General features: G+C 39.3%; 1 protein-coding gene and 1 pseudogene across 2 annotated transcripts; both read right to left on the bottom strand.

Moving 5' to 3' along the window:
* Positions 1 to 955: 955 nt before the first annotated feature.
* Positions 956 to 7,863, bottom strand: LOC127973030 (NACHT, LRR and PYD domains-containing protein 12-like; annotated as a pseudogene).
* Positions 7,864 to 9,445: 1,582 nt separating this feature from the next.
* Positions 9,446 to 17,522, bottom strand: LOC127972611 (uncharacterized). 2 transcript variants are annotated; one of them, XR_008157130.1, is made up of 3 exons: positions 17,169 to 17,522; positions 10,126 to 16,946; positions 9,446 to 9,903 (listed from the first exon to the last, which is right to left on the bottom strand). XR_008157130.1 is itself a non-coding variant. In XM_052576242.1 (2 exons), exon 2 carries the CDS (start codon positions 16,364 to 16,366, stop codon positions 10,526 to 10,528), a length of 5,841 nt encoding a protein of 1,946 aa, XP_052432202.1. In that variant the 5' UTR covers positions 16,367 to 16,946; positions 17,169 to 17,522; the 3' UTR covers positions 9,446 to 10,525. The 2 variants fall into 2 exon arrangements, 1 of the variants encoding a protein (XP_052432202.1); XM_052576242.1 differs by having other exon boundaries at positions 9,446 to 16,946.
* Between the last annotated feature and the right edge of the window lie 1,886 nt (positions 17,523 to 19,408).

Below are 19,408 nucleotides of genomic sequence, written 5' to 3'. Positions count from 1 at the left end.
ATATATTAGTCTTCATATATTTACTCATTAGTATATACATTTTATAATGACATAAGCATTAGAGGGTGACAAGGTAGTAGATATTCAATGCATATAGTCCAGGGAGAAGCCCATAGAGAGTCCATAAAAGCAATGGGACAAAATTATTCAACAACGTCTGCAAGATTCGATGGGTGATTCAGATTTCTCTTGGCACAGCGATTAGAAGACTTACAGGTTGCTCACGTGACATCTACGTCATCAAGCTCAGTTTGAGTCTGCGCAGTACGCTCGACCCCCAGGAAGTGCGTGCTTCTAATTGACTTCACTTGTCTCCGTTCAATCCAATGGGGTCGCTGTGTCCATTTCTTTTATTGTCTATGATTTAGAGCGCATTATTGCGATGCTGTTGTGTAGGCTTTGTCTAAATGCTGCGATGGGTCCTTAATAAAGTGACCATCAAGAACTTTTGGCTCCTCAGTGTTTCCTCTTCTAGTTACCCAAGATACTACAAGGCTACAGATCACAGCATGCCCATCTTAAATAATGCACAATGAAAGTGATGTGACGTGACATGACATACAGCCAAGTATGGTAACCCATACTCAGAATTTGTGCTCTGCATTTTACCCATCCAAAGTGCACACACACAGAGCAGTGAACACACACACCCGGAGCAGTGGGCAGCCATTTATGCTGTGGCACCTGGGGAGCAGTTGGGGGCTTGTTGCCTTGCTCAAAGGCAACTAAGTTGTAGAATTGCCAGCCCGAGACTCGAACCTACAACCTTAGGATTAGAAGTCATTCTTTCTAACCACACGCCAAACTAATATAACATTGTCAGCATTAAAAGGCATAACTCCTGCTTTCTTCCGTGCAAATTTGGTTTGTAATGAAAATAAAAGTTAATTTTCATCAGTTATTTTACCTACAGATTGATGTATTTCTTACAGATTTCTGCTCATTCAAAATGAGATACAGATGAAGTAGCACTGTAAGATTACTACTTTAATGCATTATTGCAAAATCGACTGTGTATGAATGTGCTTAATCTGTTTAAAACATGCTTTAACCCGAAAATATTCTGTAAAAGTAACAGACAAACTCCTTGAGAATGAGCCTTTAACTTCCCGCTCGGTTATTATACTCATGATGGAGCGGTGGTGGAGCGCACTTGGAGCGAGTGAGAACCACGACGCTCCGACTTTAAAAAAAATCTGCTCCTTGCTCCAGTCAGAATCACACCGCTTCACACACATACTCTCGTTGGGTGTATGCGGCGCTCAAAAAAAGCACAGGTCAGAGCAGCGCGCAAATGAAACATTTAAAGGCTAATTGTAAATTAGAGTGAACACTGCTGTGAATGCATGTGGTGTTGCTCAGTAGCTATATGACAAATGCACCAGTGTCTGGCTTAAAACAAGGGTAGAGATTCTGAAGAATGTTTCTATAAAACAGCTTTGACTTGCATAGTATGGAAAACTACTATGGTTGTGAAATGTTGGCAGAAACCCGCTTGTTTGCAAACATTCTTCTAAATTTCCTCCTTTGTGCTCAGCAGAAAAAAGGAATTGATGCACATGATGACAAAACAGTGGTATTTCAATTACATCCACTTCACCTGCGATAAAATACGCGAAGGCGATCTCCTCCATTGAAAACATTTGCAGGCACCAAAACAACGAGATTCAGGAAGTGTCCGACTTTAAAGTTCTTTTTTGACCCCTCCCCTTACTGCAGCCGCCTACTCTCGCCTCCGTTTCAGGCGAGGCAAGGCGCATCTCAAACAAGCCTAATGTCAGCATCTACTAAGCACACTGTACACATCCTTTTCAGTGCTGTTAAAACATTAATGTAAAACATTATTGTCAAAGATTAGGCCTATTGGAGTATGTTATATACAGGAAAATACTATAGCATTTTTTGTACTTTAATATTTCATGTTTCAAATGTGTTACTATAGATGTAAAAAAAAAAAAAAAATCACCCAATAATAGATTGTTCAAAGTAAAAGAATGAATGCTGAAAAGTTCAGTGCTTATTCACAAGGGTGAGGTGGATCTTCTGTCAGCCTGTGTCAAATATGAGTAGTAATTCATGTTTAATTGTGCAGCAGGAACATTGGTTCCTGATGTCTCAATACTCTGAGTAAGATTCAGATCTGCAATTGGATAGACTGAAAGAAAAGCAAAGACAAGTAACAAATAAATTACATCTCTCCAATATATAATTGATAATGAGTATACAGATAATGAGAGAATATATCTACAAATAACTGCTTAACTAAAGTCCAATTAACCATTAAAACTTAAAACTCACTTGACTTTTTTCAGCTTATTATCTGGATGTCCCCTGAGAGCTAAGAGGCGATCCTCTGTTGACTTTTCAATTTTATTCCCAGACAGATGCAGCTTACTCAAGTTTGAGAGGTTTAATGTCAGAGCAGAAATCAGAGCCTCGCAACCTTCATCAGTGATACCACAATCATTCAACCTGCAGGAGAAACAAAAACACATCCTCACAGTTAAGTACTCAGACAGATTTGTTATTTTTGAGTTTGAGTTTGTGAAGTTATGTGACTCTACCCGAGTGTCTGCAGTTTACAGTGATGACTCTGCAGTACTTCAGAAAACAGCTTCAGCCCTGAGTCTCCTATGAGATTGTTAGACAGATTTAGCTCTTTCAGCTCCGAGAGGTTTGATGTCAGAGCCAAAGTCAGAGCACCACAACCTTTGTGAGTGATACCACAACCAGTCAGCCTGCACAGAGACATTTATTAGAATACACTGTACTTGGGGACAGGTAATGTGTAACCCAGGAAAGTTTTCATACCACAATTGTTCAAGGCCAATAGCAGGATACTTTGGTCCTTTCGAAAGAAGCTTAATTCCAGAGTCTCCCAGTTTATTCCCAGACAGATCCAGTACTTTCAGGTGAGAGGGGTTTGATCTCAGAGCTGAAGCCAGAGCAGCACAACTTTCATCTGTGACACCACACTCCATAAGCCTACAGACACAACAAAGATAGATCTTTCACCTGTTTTATGCATAAAACACAGAACAGTTTACCAGTAACCACTTGAGCAGACTAGATGAGTTCATACCTCAGAATTTTCAGTTGACATTTAGGATTCATAAGAGTGACAGACAGCCAATTCACTCCCACATCTCTTACATTATTTTTAGTCAGATCCAGCTCTCTCAGGTGTGAGGGGTTTGATGCCAGAGCTGAATCCAGAGCAGCACAACCTTCCCCTGTTACATGACATTTCCTCAGCCTGCAGACAGAACAATGACAAACTTATTTGTGTGTAGGTCTATTGTGGGCAGACTTAAGTCTTCTGTCAACACAATGACCAAAGAGATCATACTTCAGTTTCTCTAATTTACATAGAGGATTCTTTAGTCCATCAGACAGACACTGTACTCCTATATCTCCTAGTTCATTAAATGACAGATCCAGTTCTCTCAGGTGTAAGGGGTTTGATATGATAGCTGAAGCCAGAGCAACACAGCCTTCACCTGTGACACCACAATCATTTAACCTGCAGAGAAAACAATAAAATGTAGCTCTTAGTTCAAGCAAGATCAAATGTTTTTTCACTTCTTCATTAAAAGTGAACCAACAGTATGCACATTTAAGTACTTGCTAATATATATATATATATATATATATATATATATATATATATATATATATATATATATATATATATATATATATATATATATTAGGGGTGTAACGGTTCACAAAATTCACGGTTCGGTTCGGTTCAATACACTGATGTCACGGTTCGGTTCGGTACGTTTTAGATACAGCAAAAAGAAAAAATTGGCAGATAAATTTCCTTGATTTTTTAAAAAATGTTTTATTTATTAAAACTAACAAAGTATGTGTTTTTTTTACATTGAACAATGATGGAGCTATTCTTTACCCATCTTCTATGGTGTTTTCTTAGCAGCATACTGTATAAAACAAAAATAGCTCCTTATAATTTTTTTTTTTTAAATTAAATGTAATATTGTTGTAGTGGTTATGAACAAATACAAAGATGTAACTCTTTTTATATGGAACTCTATAACTCTTTATATTTAGTGTGTTTTTACTCAATTGGTTCTCTATTTGGGCTTATGTTTTTTGGAACAAAGCAGGAATTACGGTCTGTCTGAAATGGGCTCGTGAAGGAATATTGTAATGGGGCTCAATTACATTAAGCATGTTCTTAAAACCTGCGTTTTCCACTACAGAGTAAGGTCTCATATCCGCGGCTATAACGTAAATGCACCATTCGCTGCGGTGATGTCCGTATACGGAGCCCGGGACGTCACCTGTAGGAGAAAAAAAAGCAAGCCGTGGCGACGGTTTTGCAATCCGTCCCCTCAGTTTATAAACCGTACTCACGAATTCATAAACTGTTCACTCGATTTAACAAATCGTGCCCACGGATTAACAAACCGTGCCCACGAATTTCCAATCCGTGCACTTAGATTTTGTAAACCGTACCCTCGGTTTTTGAATCCGTACCCACGAATTCATAATCCGTGCGCACGCTTTCGCAATCCGTTCCCTCGGATTTGTAAACCGTACTCACGGATTCATGCAGCAAACTCCTACGTGTTAACATACAGTTTTATTGAATATTATTATGTGGAATAGGTTTACAGCAAAGTGTCTTAAGTGATTCTCTATCAAGTGTAGTACGAGGTGGAATACAAAGATTTAATAAGAAAGATGCGCATTAAAATCTTGTTCAATTGCTGATAATCTATAATAGCACTTGATTATTATTGTGCAATAAACCTGGCATTGTGACTGACTCTGGAGTAATTTTTTCCTCTTTTGTAAGTTATTTTGGATAAAAGATTCTTATGCATAACCTGTTTAATAATATATAATAATGATACAAATAAAAATAAAGTTATTTTTTATAATTTTAATTTGTAGGCTAAATAAATGAGTACAAGACAGTAAAAATATTTGTCATAAAATAATTTGTGAATTGCTTTATTTTTAAATAACCTTTGGACAGTTTTGGAAATGCTTGTGTACAATTCTTTCTTAACATGAAGACTTATTTTTGTGATTTTATTATACTAAGCTCCACCCACCTCACCCCACCTGCCGGAGTTAGATGCATGTTTCACTGTTAAGTGTAAAATGCGTGTCAGTTTTCAAATCCGAGGGAACGGATTGCGAAAGCGTGCGCACGGATTATGAATTCGTGGGTACGGATTCAAAAACCAAGGGTACGGTTTACACAATCTAAACGCACGGACTGGGAATTCGTGGGCACGGTTTGTTAATCCTGGGTACGATTTGTTAAACCGAGTGAATAGTTTATTAATTCATGAGCACGGTTTATAAACTGAGGGGACGGATTGCAAAACCGTCGCCACGGATTGATGTTTTTTCTCTCCTACAGGTGACGTGCGGGGCTCCGTACCGAGCCTTCAGCGCGTACTGAGTGAGCGAGCGCCTGACTGAGTAGCCTAACATAAACATATAAGTGTGTTTTTTTTTCTTCGGGGGTGTCAGGGGCATTGCCTGTTACGTCGTTTGGGTTATTGGGCTACCTTGTTGAACGCATAACATTATATTTCACACACCTTTTTTATTTTCCAAATTTAATTAATTAGTCCAACGAACCGTTCGGTACATAATGCGTACCGCGTACCGAACCGAAAGCCTCGTACCGAACGGTTCAATACGAATACGCGTATCGTTACACCCCTAATATATATATATATATATATATATATATATATATATATATATATATATATATATATATATATATATATATATATATATATGTAGGCTTATGCATCAAATAAGAACCGTTACCCGAGATTCTGTAGTTTGCAATTCAAATTTCCCAGTCCTTCAGAGAGCATCTTCACTCCTGCATCTTTTAATTCATTTCCATTCAGTTTCATTTCCATTAGACATGAAGACTCAGAGGCAAGAGCTTCGGCCAGAGGATGGCAGCACTTTGGTGTCAATTCACAATGAGCAAGTCTATGAAAAATTGCAAAATTGATAAGGCTTTATTTCAAACTAAATCAATTGATATAAACTAAAATGTAAGACATTTTGTATCGTGGAATTGCATAAATGCATTGTCATTATGACATACCGAACTGATTTGGATGCTTTAACCACAGGCACAAGATGCCGAAGAACTCGCACCATTCGTGCACAGTTGGTTTTCCAGGCAAATGCCTTCAATTCAAAGACATCCAAGTTCTCTGAAGTCAGAAGAACAAACACGACAGCTGACCACTGTAAAGTGGTTAATTTGGCTGTGGTAAGAGCTCTTCGATTGAGATAACGCTGAATTTGTTCCACTAGTGAACTGTCACCCAGATCATTAAGGCAGTGGAACAGACTGATGAATTTATCTGGGTCGGGATTTTCCTCTATCTTCTTCTTGATGTATTCGACTGTTTTCTCTAAATTGTGGCTTGTGGGTTCTGTCTGTGACAGAAGGACTTTTAAAAGAGTCTGATTGCAATAAAGCGAGAAGCCCAGAAGAAAGCGAAGAAATAGGCCCAGGTGTCTATTTTTATTTTGTAAGGTCTGATCAACAGCTTTCTGATGCAGGTCAAATATTGGAATCTGTGTATATGTTCCTTCTTGAGATGGTTCAGTAATTTGGTGTAACACATTACAGTTCTGTGTTGTGAAGGTGTGATGCACATACATAGCAGCCAGATGTTCCTGAATGCTGAGGTGAACAAAGCAGTAGATTTTCCCTGAATCCAACCCAAACTCCTCTCTGAAGATCTGAGTGCACAACCCCGAGTACACTGATGCTTCTGTCACATCGATGCCACATTCTTTCAGATCCTCTTCATAGAAGATAGCACTGCATTTCACAAGCTGCTGATAAGCCAGTTTTGCCAGTTTGAGGATCATGTCTTCATCTTTCAGGTATTTCTCATAGTGCTTTTCATGTTTGATTCTGATCTGAATGATCAGAAAGTGTGTGAACATTTGAGTGAGAGTCTTGGGAATGTCTCCACTGTCTACTTGACTCAACATCTTCTCTAGAACAGTGGCTGAGATCCAGCAGAACACTGGGATGTGACACATGATGTAGAGGCTCCTCGATGACTTCAGGTGTGAGATGATTTTCTCAGCCAGGATCTGATCACTGATTCTCTTTCTGAAGTATTGCAATTTCTGAGGGTCATTGAAGCCTCGTACCTCTGTCACTCGATGGACACAATCAGAGGGGATGAGATCAGTTGATGCTGGTCTGGAGGTGATCCAGATGAGAGCAGAAGGAAGCAGATTCCTCACAATGAGGTTTGACAGCAGCACGTCTACTGATGTCTCTTTGTTTACATCCTGTAGATTCTCATTGCTGGGAAAATCTAAGAGAAAACGGCATTCGTCTAGACCATCAAAGATAAACAACACTTTATATTTATCACTGAAAATGTCAATTTCCTTTGTTTCAGGGAAAAAAACTTGGAGAAGATCTAAAAGACTGAGCTTTTTGTCATTTATCAAATTCAGCTCTCTGAAAGGAAGTGGAAATATGAAGTGGATGTCCTGATTTGCTTTCCCTTCAGCCCAGTCCAAAATAAATTTCTGCACGGAGACTGTTTTTCCAATCCCAGCGAATCCTTTAGTCAGCACAGTTCTGATGGGCTGGTCTTGTCCAGGTAAAAGGGTGAAAATGTCATTGCAGTTGATTGACCTATCCTCTGTCACTAATTTTAAAGCTGCCATTTCAATCTGTCTGATCTCACATTCTTCAGTTATTTCTTTAGCATCTGTGATGTAGAGCTCAGTATAGATCTCATTTAGGAGTGTTGGACTTCCTTGCTGTTCTGTTCCTTCATGTAAAAACTTACATTTTTTCGTCAATTTCATTTGGAATTGAATTCTGCAAAATGTAAATAATCACACATCACTCATATGTAAATGTACTGTATATATGTTGAAGACTTGTGATGTATTATGCAAAAATAAAACATGACTTTTATTTGATAATTTTAAGTATTCCTCATGTGTCAGATGCCTTACTTGCACTGTGTGTATGCAGATTCCTGGGAATCATACTCATTTATGAACACAGCACTGCTTAAGTCCATTCTTTCCTGCTTTGTTAAGCTAGAGTAATAGATTTAGGAAGCATAGACAGAGTTACTAAATATCCAGAAAACTACAAATATGCATCAGACCTAATAAAGTTTTATTTAAAACAGCTGTTGTTAGTATGTTTGCTTCACATTTATCTAGCAATTACTGTTTGTTTAAACAAATATTTATTTATACATTATTTGTAGATAGTTTCTAAATAAATACTGATGTAAAAGCTGTAAGGATAAAATAGTAAAATAATTTATGTAAACAAATAATGAAATGCTGAAGTGTACAGTTTTGTAATATATATATATATATATATATTTAATTAATCTGAATGTTCATAGACCATTAAATGGTTAAAGACACACAGCTGTGCTGAATCTGATGTTCCCTGTTGACTAAAAACTGAAGCAAAGCACATATTTCCTTCATGCAATAAATAACATTTTGGAAAACAGTGCAGTAATCATAGCAGCCATTTTATTTTATGTGTGAAAAATATTTGTTACATAATGTATAATCATTGATACATGTTTGTCCTATCTGTAAATTTACCTGTGTTTATATTGTTTAACAGACGATGACAGGTGGTTTTCACTTCTAATGGACACACAGCTGGACACTGCTGATAACTTCTGCCTGTAAATGTAAATATTATACTTCACATAAAACAGTAAATAAACAATAAACTTTAATAGACTGTTCAGAATAACAGTAACAAAGATAGCTGCATGCAGCAGTTACGGGGTCAAGCACTACAGAAGCAAGCATCAGACCAACTGCACAAATTAGTAATTGAAGCCATTTAAGGGTAACTTTAGTCAAAAAGGCAGAAAAATCCCAAATTCAACCTCTAGTAACATGATTTATTGCTTATCACATTCGACCAATAGGTGGCACTGTTATCAAATTGATGTGCTGGGTTCTGTGTGAGTTGGCAATGGCACACATAAAGTTTGATGTCAGTATGTCAAACAATTGCTGAGATACAGCCTCAAGTGTCATTTTGGCATCATGCCTTAAATTCATTGCTGTGGTATGCATAAAGGGTTTTGTCTATCAACTCAAAATTCATAACTTTTTGTCAGCATGGTCTGAAGATAATATTATTCAATTTGGAATCAAAACCAAACCAGCGGTCTAGGAAGAGATCCAAAACGTAGGAATAGAATCAAAATGGAAGACAGGAAGTTTGGCTAACAATGGCAACACTTATTACTCAACATGACCCAAGGATTCTATTAATACTGTATTGAAGACTGTAGTATGCACTGATTACTGTTACGGTTCTAAATCACCTTAGAGTACTATTTACACAAATAATGTCCAGTAACTAGGAAAGGATTAAAGAAGCCAGAGTCATGTGTCCAATTAACTCAATGTATTAATGAAAAAATGAATTATTTTCTCACAATGTTAACACAATGTAAATGACACAATAAAACAGCGTAGGCCTACGCAAAATAACCAAAACAATAAAACAACAATGTTCTTTAAATAAAAAGATACAATAATGTTGATATAAGGCAGTGAAATGTGTTATTGAGAATACTCAGTCCCAACAAGTCCCAGGTTTCCAGAGAATGTCCACTTAATGAAAGGAAGGCACAGATATCTTCAGACGTCGATCCTCAGACGTGATGTCATCACATTTGGAACTTGAACAAACGGTATGTTAGTAGGGATCTTTGTTTGATACTGATAGGGTTAATATGATGTGGTGATAACAGTGAGGCCGGTAGCTTCGTGTGCTGCGATATTCAGTGTGTGTGTTGGGTTTGTGTGATTAAAGTCCGCTGGACAAACGTGGATAAACGTGTGGTTCTATAATGAAACAAATAAACTCAATTAGTCTGTTACATTTTGTACAACAAAGTGCTGTGTCATTATCACTTCACATGATTAAACGCGAGAGACATCGAAAACATATGATAAAAGCATAATATAACAGCTGTTCTCTTATAACTGAAGAAATATCTTATTGATGCATCTAGCAGCATATCAAACGATGATTATTAGACTGAATAATATGATATAAACACTTACGTTCTGCAATGACGCACGCGCTGATATTCACCATATAATTCCAGCAACTTCTGAAGCGATCACACAACATCGGCCGCCCATCACATCTGAAATGCCAAACTGCTCACCAGCTGAGAGCTATATTATCAATCTATAGCTTGATGGCTTTAATCCAACTTGCCGCATGAATTTACAATACTAACATGGACCGCATTTCTTCCTTTTTCTCCATTGCCGTATATCTGATCTCACGCTATTTTCACCAAACTCGCGAGACTTCCGATTAAACTCCGCCCACTCAACAGGCGCAACACTTGAACAGAATACTAAACGACTATAATATTAAAATAAATGTAACTTGACCATGACCTTTTGCACAGCCGCCCCCAAATTTGGTATGCAAATTTGCCATTAGTAGGGTCTATAAGGAACTTTCTGTGTCTGGGGGTAAGGAAGGCAATTCAATCAACTTAGCTACTGGTCTTGTGTACGTTTGATCTTTCACTTTGACCACTGCTGTTCTGACTCTCCCATCTGAACTAGGAATGACAGCAGAGACAGTACCAACTCTCCAGAGCGCTCTTGGGATCTGCTCATCAACAATGAGTACTACAGTGCCAACTGCAATATTCTCTTTCTCTCTGTACCATTTCTGCCTTGACTGCAATGTGGGTAGGAAGTCGTGAATAAAATGCTTCCAAAAATGATCACTCAGAACCTGACTATGTCTCCATCTTTTTCTACTGAGTAATTCATGGTCTGAATAGACAACTTGGGGCAAGGAGGAGTCAGGCCGCCCCATCAGTAAAGAATTTGGCGTTACTGGGTCTGGATCTGCTATGTCGCTAGAGACATAACCCAAGGGTCTAGAATTAAGAATGCCCTCCACCTCGATCAAGATGGTTCTCAATACCTCCTCAGTAACGGTCTGAGCACCTAAGGTGATTCTTAAGGCTGTCTTTACAGACCTCACTTCTCTTTCCCATGAGCCGCCGAAATGAGGCGCACTGGGTGGATTAAACTTGAATCTGATTTGTTCCTTTGCTAGCTGGTCTCTAATGCTGGTCTGCATATGGGAGAAAGTGTCCTCCAGCTCTTTACATCCACCTCGAAAATTTGTTCCCTGATCAGAGAGAATCTCATAGGGTTTCCCTCTTCGGGCAATAAAACGCCTGAGAGACAGCAGGAATGAATCTCCATCCATGTGATCCAACAGATCAAGATGTACAGCTCGAGTAGTGAGGCACTTGTATACGACACCCCACCTTTTCTCAGTACGGCGGCCAACCTTCACTAACAGTGGTCCAAAACAATCTACTCCGGTGGAGTAAAAGGGGGGTCTACATAACCTCAGACTTGATGTGGGTAAGTCTGACATTCTAGGAATCTTTGGTTTGCCTCTCCATTTATTACAATCAAGACAGTGGTGCTGATGTCTTTTAATTGCCTCTCTTCCTCGCAAAATCCAAAACTTACGCCGCAGCTCAGCATACACCCTGCCAGCTCCCGGGTGGTGCAGTTGATCATCATAATGCTTTATTAGGAGTTTAACTACTGGATGATCTTGTGACAGAACAATAGGGTGTAGAACTGCATCACTCAATCCATGGCACCTACGAAGTCGTCCTCCTACTCTAATCAAGTCTTGTTCTTTGTCATATTCAGGAGCAAGCTTAAGGAGTCGGCTATGTACAGAAATGTCTTTTCCTCCCTTGAGTAAAGCAAATTCGTCAGGAAAGTCATGCATCTGACATTGTCTAAGGATAGACAATTCTGCCTTCTGAAACGCATCTGCACTGAGTGAATCGGTGTTATCAGCCGCCCCATGAAGGAATCGTGCTGTAGCCTCTAGTAAATCAGGATAGCTACTAAATTGATTGGGATCAGGTTCAACTTGCAGTTTATGTTCAGTCAATGAGCCGCAAAACACAGATTTCTTAAGTTCCTGAACTTCTTCAGGGGCCTGTCCTTCTGGTGCCTTAGGCCAACAACTGCTAGACTGCATTAAGAAGGCTGGTCCTTGTTTCCATCGTGTTTCTTTAGCTAGCTGAACCAGTGATAACCCACGCGTGATATCATCAGCAGGATTGGCTGCTGAATCGACATAGCGCCAAGCTCCAGGGTCAGACAACTCTTGGATTTCGGTGACTCTAACTCCTACAAACACTCGGTATCTGCAAGAATCAGACTGCAGCCAAGAAAGAACTGTAGTGGAGTCAGACCAATAGATGAATTTGGAGATATCTAAGGTCAGCTCTTTCTTCAAGACGTCTCCTAGTTGTGCTCCTGTCAATGCAGCACAAAGCTCTAAACGAGCTATGGAGATTTGTTTCCGTGGAGCGACTCTTGACCTTGCCGCCATGAAGGCAACATGCATATTACCCTGACTGTCTTCAGAGCACAAGTATGCTACAGAGCCGTATGCCTTTTCAGAAGCATCACAAAACACATGAACACTGCGGCTCTTGACAGGATACTGAAGGCTGGAACTGTAGCATCTTGGTAGGTGGATCTGAGACAATTGTGGCAGCTCGCTCTCCCACTGATGCCAAATGTCTAGTAGGCCCAATGGTAAATTAGGATCATCCCATCCTCGTTTTTTATCCCACAACAACTGCACAACAATTTTGGCTCTGGTGGTATACGGAATGAGATATCCAAGGGGGTCATAAAGCTTGGCTAAAGTGCGATAGATGCTCCGCATTGTAATTTCACCTTCATCTTTCTGGTACGATTTGTATACCAATGTGTCTGATCTACATTGCCATATCAATCCAAGAGCATTCTCCTGAGGGTTGGTCATTTCTTGACTTAGCCAAATCTCCCCACTCTTTGACTTTAACTCAGCAGGAAGGTGGTGAATAACTTCAGGGATGTTACTGGCCCATTGCCTCAATTCGAATCCACCGTTCATAAGATGGCCCTGCAATCGGTTTACCAGCTCTATAGCTTGGGCTTCAGTAGAGACACTCTTAAGACAATTGTCAACATAGAAGCTACGCTCCACCGTTTGACGTACTTCATCAGTACCTTCGAGATCCACCTTGGCATGGGACTGAAGTGCGTAAGTAGCACAACAAGGGCTACACGTAGTGCCAAATGGCAGAACTTGCCACTGATACACAATGGCCGGTTCAGATGTATTCCCATGACGCCACAGAAAGCGAAGGAAGGGTTTATCTTCATCAAGGAGACGGATTTGATGGAACATACCCTTCACATCACTACAGATGGCCACAGAATGTTCTCGAAAGCGGATGAGAACTCCCAACAAGCTGGCACTTAAGGTAGGACCGGGCAAGAGATGTTCATTCAAAGACTGACCCTGGTACTCAAAAGAACAATTGAAGACAATACGGTTCTTTGCATTGTGATGAACCATATGATGTGGTATGTACCATGACTGGGAACTCCGATCACATTCTGCAGCTGTCAACGGTGTGACGTAACCTGCCTGCAGCAGTTTCTGAATTTCTGATTCATAAGAGGCAGCCATACTAGGTTCTCTAGATAACTTTCGCTCTGTGCTGCGTAGCAGGGCCATGACAGCCTCCTTGGGTGCATTCAGAGGCGGAGGCAACTCTTTCCAGAGTAGAGGCGTGGCGTACCTTTTTACCCCATTCACATCAATCCTGATGGTTTTCTCCTCTAGGAGGCGAATAGCTTCTGCATCCTGTCGTGATCGACTGACCACTTTTTCAGATTGATAAGGAAGAGTATCCAGTTGCCAAAGCTTTTCGACTTGACGGAATAGCTCAGCTTCAGGAGAAACACAAGAAATGAATAAACATTCTTGAGCCTGCAAGTGAGGTTTAATAAGCCTTGAGGGACCTTGCAATGTCCAGCCGAGCTTTGTATGAACCGCCGCTGGACCTCCAGGAGGACCTAATCTCACTGGCTCAACAGGCGTTATCAAGTGAGGATAATCTGAGCCGATAAGTACCAAGGGCTGCGCTTCATGGATGTCGTGCAAAGGTAAGTCACGGAGATGGTGATATCTTCTTTGCAAGTCAGAGATGGGGTAAGTATGCTGAACCAGGGCTAGCTCTTTTGCGGTGAATGCACCCTTGACTGGGTAAGATCTGTCAGGGTGTGAAACAGGGGCTATGAAGAAAGATACTGATCTTCCATGAATGGTATGGACATCCTGCCTCACTGTTCGCAGAGCCAGATCTTCAAGTTCACCCTGAAGGTCTAGACGTTGAGCAGCTTCATTCAACAAAATAGTTCGCTCAGATCCGTCATCTAGCACAGCGTAGGTTTCTAATGACTTATCCCCATTCTGAATGATTACTCGAATTAACTTCAGTAGCACTTGCCTGCTACTCGTAGGTCGATCCAAGTATAAGGCCTGAGAAGTAGGGCTTACTGAACTTTCCTCCGATGTCCGGTTATTACTTTTACTCATCACATCAACGTTGGCATTGACTTCATGAAGAACATCAAGATGCCTCCTTTCACACCGTTTGCATTTCGCCTTTAACGTACATTTAGAGGAAGAATGCCCTCGTCCGCAACGCCAACATCTATGTCCTGTTCTGATCCAACTTTCAATTTGCTCTTTAGTTAAGAGTTTGAAGTTAGAGCACTGATTCATATAGTGTTGAATTGTGTTACAGAACGGACAATATTTTTTCAGCTTCTCCTGTGGTCTTTCTGAGTCCATGCATTCAGTCTTTGGTAGCTCTACTGATCCTACTTTCTGCTCTTTACCATGTAGGACAGTAGTTGGCTTTCGGGGAACAAAACCAGTTCGCTTGTCTTTGTGAACACTGTGTTTTGCATGCTCAAAATAGGACCCATACTGTGTTCCTTCTACCTGCACGCGAACCTCATATTCCAGCCATTCTGCGAAATCAATCAGAGTTGGAATAGGTGTCTGAAGGGGGTTAATGAATCTCTTGAAGTTAGCTCTTAGGTCATACGGCAATTTAGCTAAGAGACGAGAAACATGTGAGCCACATTTCAGTTCAGTCCAACCTGTGCTACCTAACTGATTTAACATTCCAACCAGTGCTCGGACACGAAGGGCAAATGCCTTAAAAGTCTTCACATCCCCGCTCCTGATATTGGGCCCATCCATCAGATTAGTGATCCTTTGCAGTGCCAATTGATGTGGCTGCCCATACATATCAGTGAGCGCTCTCATAGTGTCACTGAATGGAGTACGACTGTGACTATATGAGTCAGCGACAAGTAAAGCGTCTTCCAGCTTAAGGTGGTCCATAAGTATTTGGAACTTAAACGACTCAGAAGCGTCTTCAGGAAGAACATTGTTTAATGCAAGCTTAAGACGGGAAAACTCTCGGGGATCATCCCGACCGAAATCGGGAATTGTAGGAGTCGGCCCTCGATATTGCATTGGGGGTGAATGCACAGGACGAGGAAGCTCAAAATTTCCAAGGGAATGGTGAGAATGATCTGATGTACGTAACGGTCTATTATTTCGACTGTACTCTTGCCTCCAATCATTTGGAGAATGATCGAAACGATCTGTGAAGACATCCTTCTGCAGATGCTCATTTAAGCGGCGATGGTAAGGATCCGTTGCTGGATGATAATAAACATCATGAGGAGGCATAGTGGACCGCAACACTGGTGGGTCATCTGGATATTGCTGACGAATATCAGATAAATGAGGTGGCCGCAGAGGAACATTAGCATCATAATAGTGATCATACCGTGGCAAGTCATTCTTACTACTATGTGGATCATTATACGAAGGGGTCGACATACCTGAATTAGGCGGACTATCACTAAGCCGACCTGCTCTCTGTAGACTGTCTGTAAGCTCTTCAATGAGCTCTTGCTCACGACTGCGAACTGTAAGGAGGGATTCATCTCTAGGTGGCACCAAAGGAGTATGTTCTGTCTGGCTAGAGTTTCCATCGCCCTTAACTGACTCCTGCATACTAATAGACTTTGGTGTAGATGACACCACTGCTCCTTCATTCAAAAGCTGTTGATCAGATAATGAAACCTGGGAAGCTAACACAGAAGAGTTAACAATCATATCAGATAAGCGTTGCATGTCTTGCCTCATTCGTCTATTTTCCTCTCTCAGTTCACGCATACAACTGAGCATATCAGACTGCTCATCTGCAAATGCAAGCTGTTTCTGTGGATAGCTAACCTCATAATCACGCAAATGTGTTGGCCGTCTTATTACTCTACGTGGGCGTACAACCTCTGGCTCTATAACTCCCTCACTAGTTCTGGACATCATTGCTAAAGTGGTTATAGATCCGGCTCGAAGGACCATTTAATGTATTGAAGACTGTAGTATGCACTGATTACTGTTACGGTTCTAAATCACCTTAGAGTACTATTTACACAAATAATGTCCAGTAACTAGGAAAGGATTAAAGAAGCCAGAGTCATGTGTCCAATTAACTCAATGTATTAATGAAAAAATGAATTATTTTCTCACAATGTTAACACAATGTAAATGACACAATAAAACAGCGTAGGCCTACGCAAAATAACCAAAACAATAAAACAACAATGTTCTTTAAATAAAAAGATACAATAATGTTGATATAAGGCAGTGAAATGTGTTATTGAGAATACTCAGTCCCAACAAGTCCCAGGTTTCCAGAGAATGTCCACTTAATGAAAGGAAGGCACAGATATCTTCAGACGTCGATCCTCAGACGTGATGTCATCACATTTGGAACTTGAACAAACGGTATGTTAGTAGGGATCTTTGTTTGATACTGATAGGGTTAATATGATGTGGTGATAACAGTGAGGCCGGTAGCTTCGTGTGCTGCGATATTCAGTGTGTGTGTTGGGTTTGTGTGATTAAAGTCCGCTGGACAAACGTGGATAAACGTGTGGTTCTATAATGAAACAAATAAACTCAATTAGTCTGTTACATTTTGTACAACAAAGTGCTGTGTCATTATCACTTCACATGATTAAACGCGAGAGACATCGAAAACATATGATAAAAGCATAATATAACAGCTGTTCTCTTATAACTGAAGAAATATCTTATTGATGCATCTAGCAGCATATCAAACGATGATTATTAGACTGAATAATATGATATAAACACTTACGTTCTGCAATGACGCACGCGCTGATATTCACCATATAATTCCAGCAACTTCTGAAGCGATCACACAACATCGGCCGCCCATCACATCTGAAATGCCAAACTGCTCACCAGCTGAGAGCTATATTATCAATCTATAGCTTGATGGCTTTAATCCAACTTGCCGCATGAATTTACAATACTAACATGGACCGCATTTCTTCCTTTTTCTCCATTGCCGTATATCTGATCTCACGCTATTTTCACCAAACTCGCGAGACTTCCGATTAAACTCCGCCCACTCAACAGGCGCAACACTTGAACAGAATACTAAACGACTATAATATTAAAATAAATGTAACTTGACCATGACCTTTTGCACAAATACCAATCCCATTACAATAGGCAAAATGCACAGAAATGCATCAGCTGTTTGAGGTCATGGTCTCGATGATACATACAAAGTTTAGTAATGGTACACCAATGCACTCGAATAATATAGCATTCTATATCATAATAATCTATTGTGGTCAATGTCAATTTCATGTTTTGTTCAATTATAGCGCCACCAAGAGGCAAAGTCCCACCACATTTTGTATGTGTCCTTACAGTGTGCCCATTCATATTTGTGTAAAATTTGGTGAAAAATATCTTATTTTGTTTTGGAGTTATAGACATCTAAAACAGTAGGTGTCAATGCTTGTCCCCTAATAAGCAATCGCACATTTAATTTGCAATCTTAATAAAGATTTAGATAATTTCCACATGTGTCACACCATGTCAATTCAAATATTTGATTTAACAAATTAAAATATTAGCAAAATAATTAATTAACATTTAATTACCATTAAATGTATTTATTACAAATTTAAATGTGTTATTAACTGCATCTAACGTTGCAACAGTAAATTATTATTTATGCTTTTTTTTAATGATGAGTTATAATTACATGTAAAATATGTTTTTATATAATTTTGACATTTTAATGAGAGATAAGAAGTGATAGTGACACAAGATTGTCCATAAAGGTACCTGTCTTCAGAAGTGCTGCAACCTTTGAATTCATTATACAGTTCCTTTGATGCGTTGCTCTTGAAGGACAAACAGCTGGGGTCTACAGAGTCCGATGTGTTCTCCCTGTAAAGGTGCAGTTTTTACTTCATTTATAAAAACAGCAACAACTATGTGCTCTGAATACATTCATTAAACTTAAAACTCTCTGTCGGGACTTAGCCTGCCTCAAATCTATATTTCTGAAATAAATATGTGCAATTGTTATGTCATGAGCAATTTTATTCATTGATGCATGTTTGTCCTATCTATAAATATACCTATGTTCAGAACTGTGGACACATTTAGAAGCAAGTGGCAGATCCTTTGATGTGTCACTGCTCATGGACACACAGCTGGACTCTGGTGAGTCATATCTCTTCTGCCTGTAAACAGAGAATAGATTATACTTCATATACAGCACTTAAATCCAAACAAAACTAAACAAAAAATACCACGTTCAGAAAAACTGTAACAATAAGTAACAATCAGACATATTACTTGCAATGTAAACTTATTAGTTTTACATAACTCCCACATAAATTATGAGATATTAGTGAAATAATTACATTTCTGAAAAACAAAAAAAGCATAAATAAATGTATACAAATAAATATATTATTACAAATTTAATATTAAATATGATTGATTGCATCTAAAAATAAGTTGTGATTAATAGCAGGAAATGATTTATTCATTTTTACTGATTCACAGTCAAAATTATATTTGTATGTGTTTCTCCACTAAACTTGTTAAATATCTGTTTTTATATTATTTTGAGATTACATTTTCGGAAGAGGAAGTGAGTGAGTGAAAAAAGATTGTCTATAAATGTACCTTTCTTCAGAAGCGTTGTCATCTTTCAATTCAACACACAGTTTATTAAATGCGTCATTCTTCCTGGACACACTGGGCACTTCAGAGTCTAATATCTGATGCCTGTAATAGTGCAAATTTGACTTCATTTATAATAATAAGGAAAACAACCATAATAATCTGTTCAAAATTAACTGTTACTCAACCTGACTTCTCAAATTTGTATTTTTTTTTTCTTTCTGTATGCTTACTCGAGTGCAGGAATTTCACTTTGCAGCAAAGGGTCCATTGCAGTTTACTTAAAATCACAGTCACTGGTTCTGAAAAACTCATGTTACTGGGCTACAGGAAAAAAAAGGGTTTCAGTTAGAAATGCATTTTATATACAGCAGTGATTTA

Source organism: Carassius gibelio, chromosome B15, assembly GCF_023724105.1.
Source record: "Carassius gibelio isolate Cgi1373 ecotype wild population from Czech Republic chromosome B15, carGib1.2-hapl.c, whole genome shotgun sequence".
In the NCBI taxonomy this organism is placed as follows: Eukaryota; Metazoa; Chordata; class Actinopteri; order Cypriniformes; family Cyprinidae; genus Carassius; species Carassius gibelio.
The sequence above is the reverse complement of the archived record's forward strand: the minus strand, read 5'-3'. Positions and strand labels throughout refer to the sequence as shown.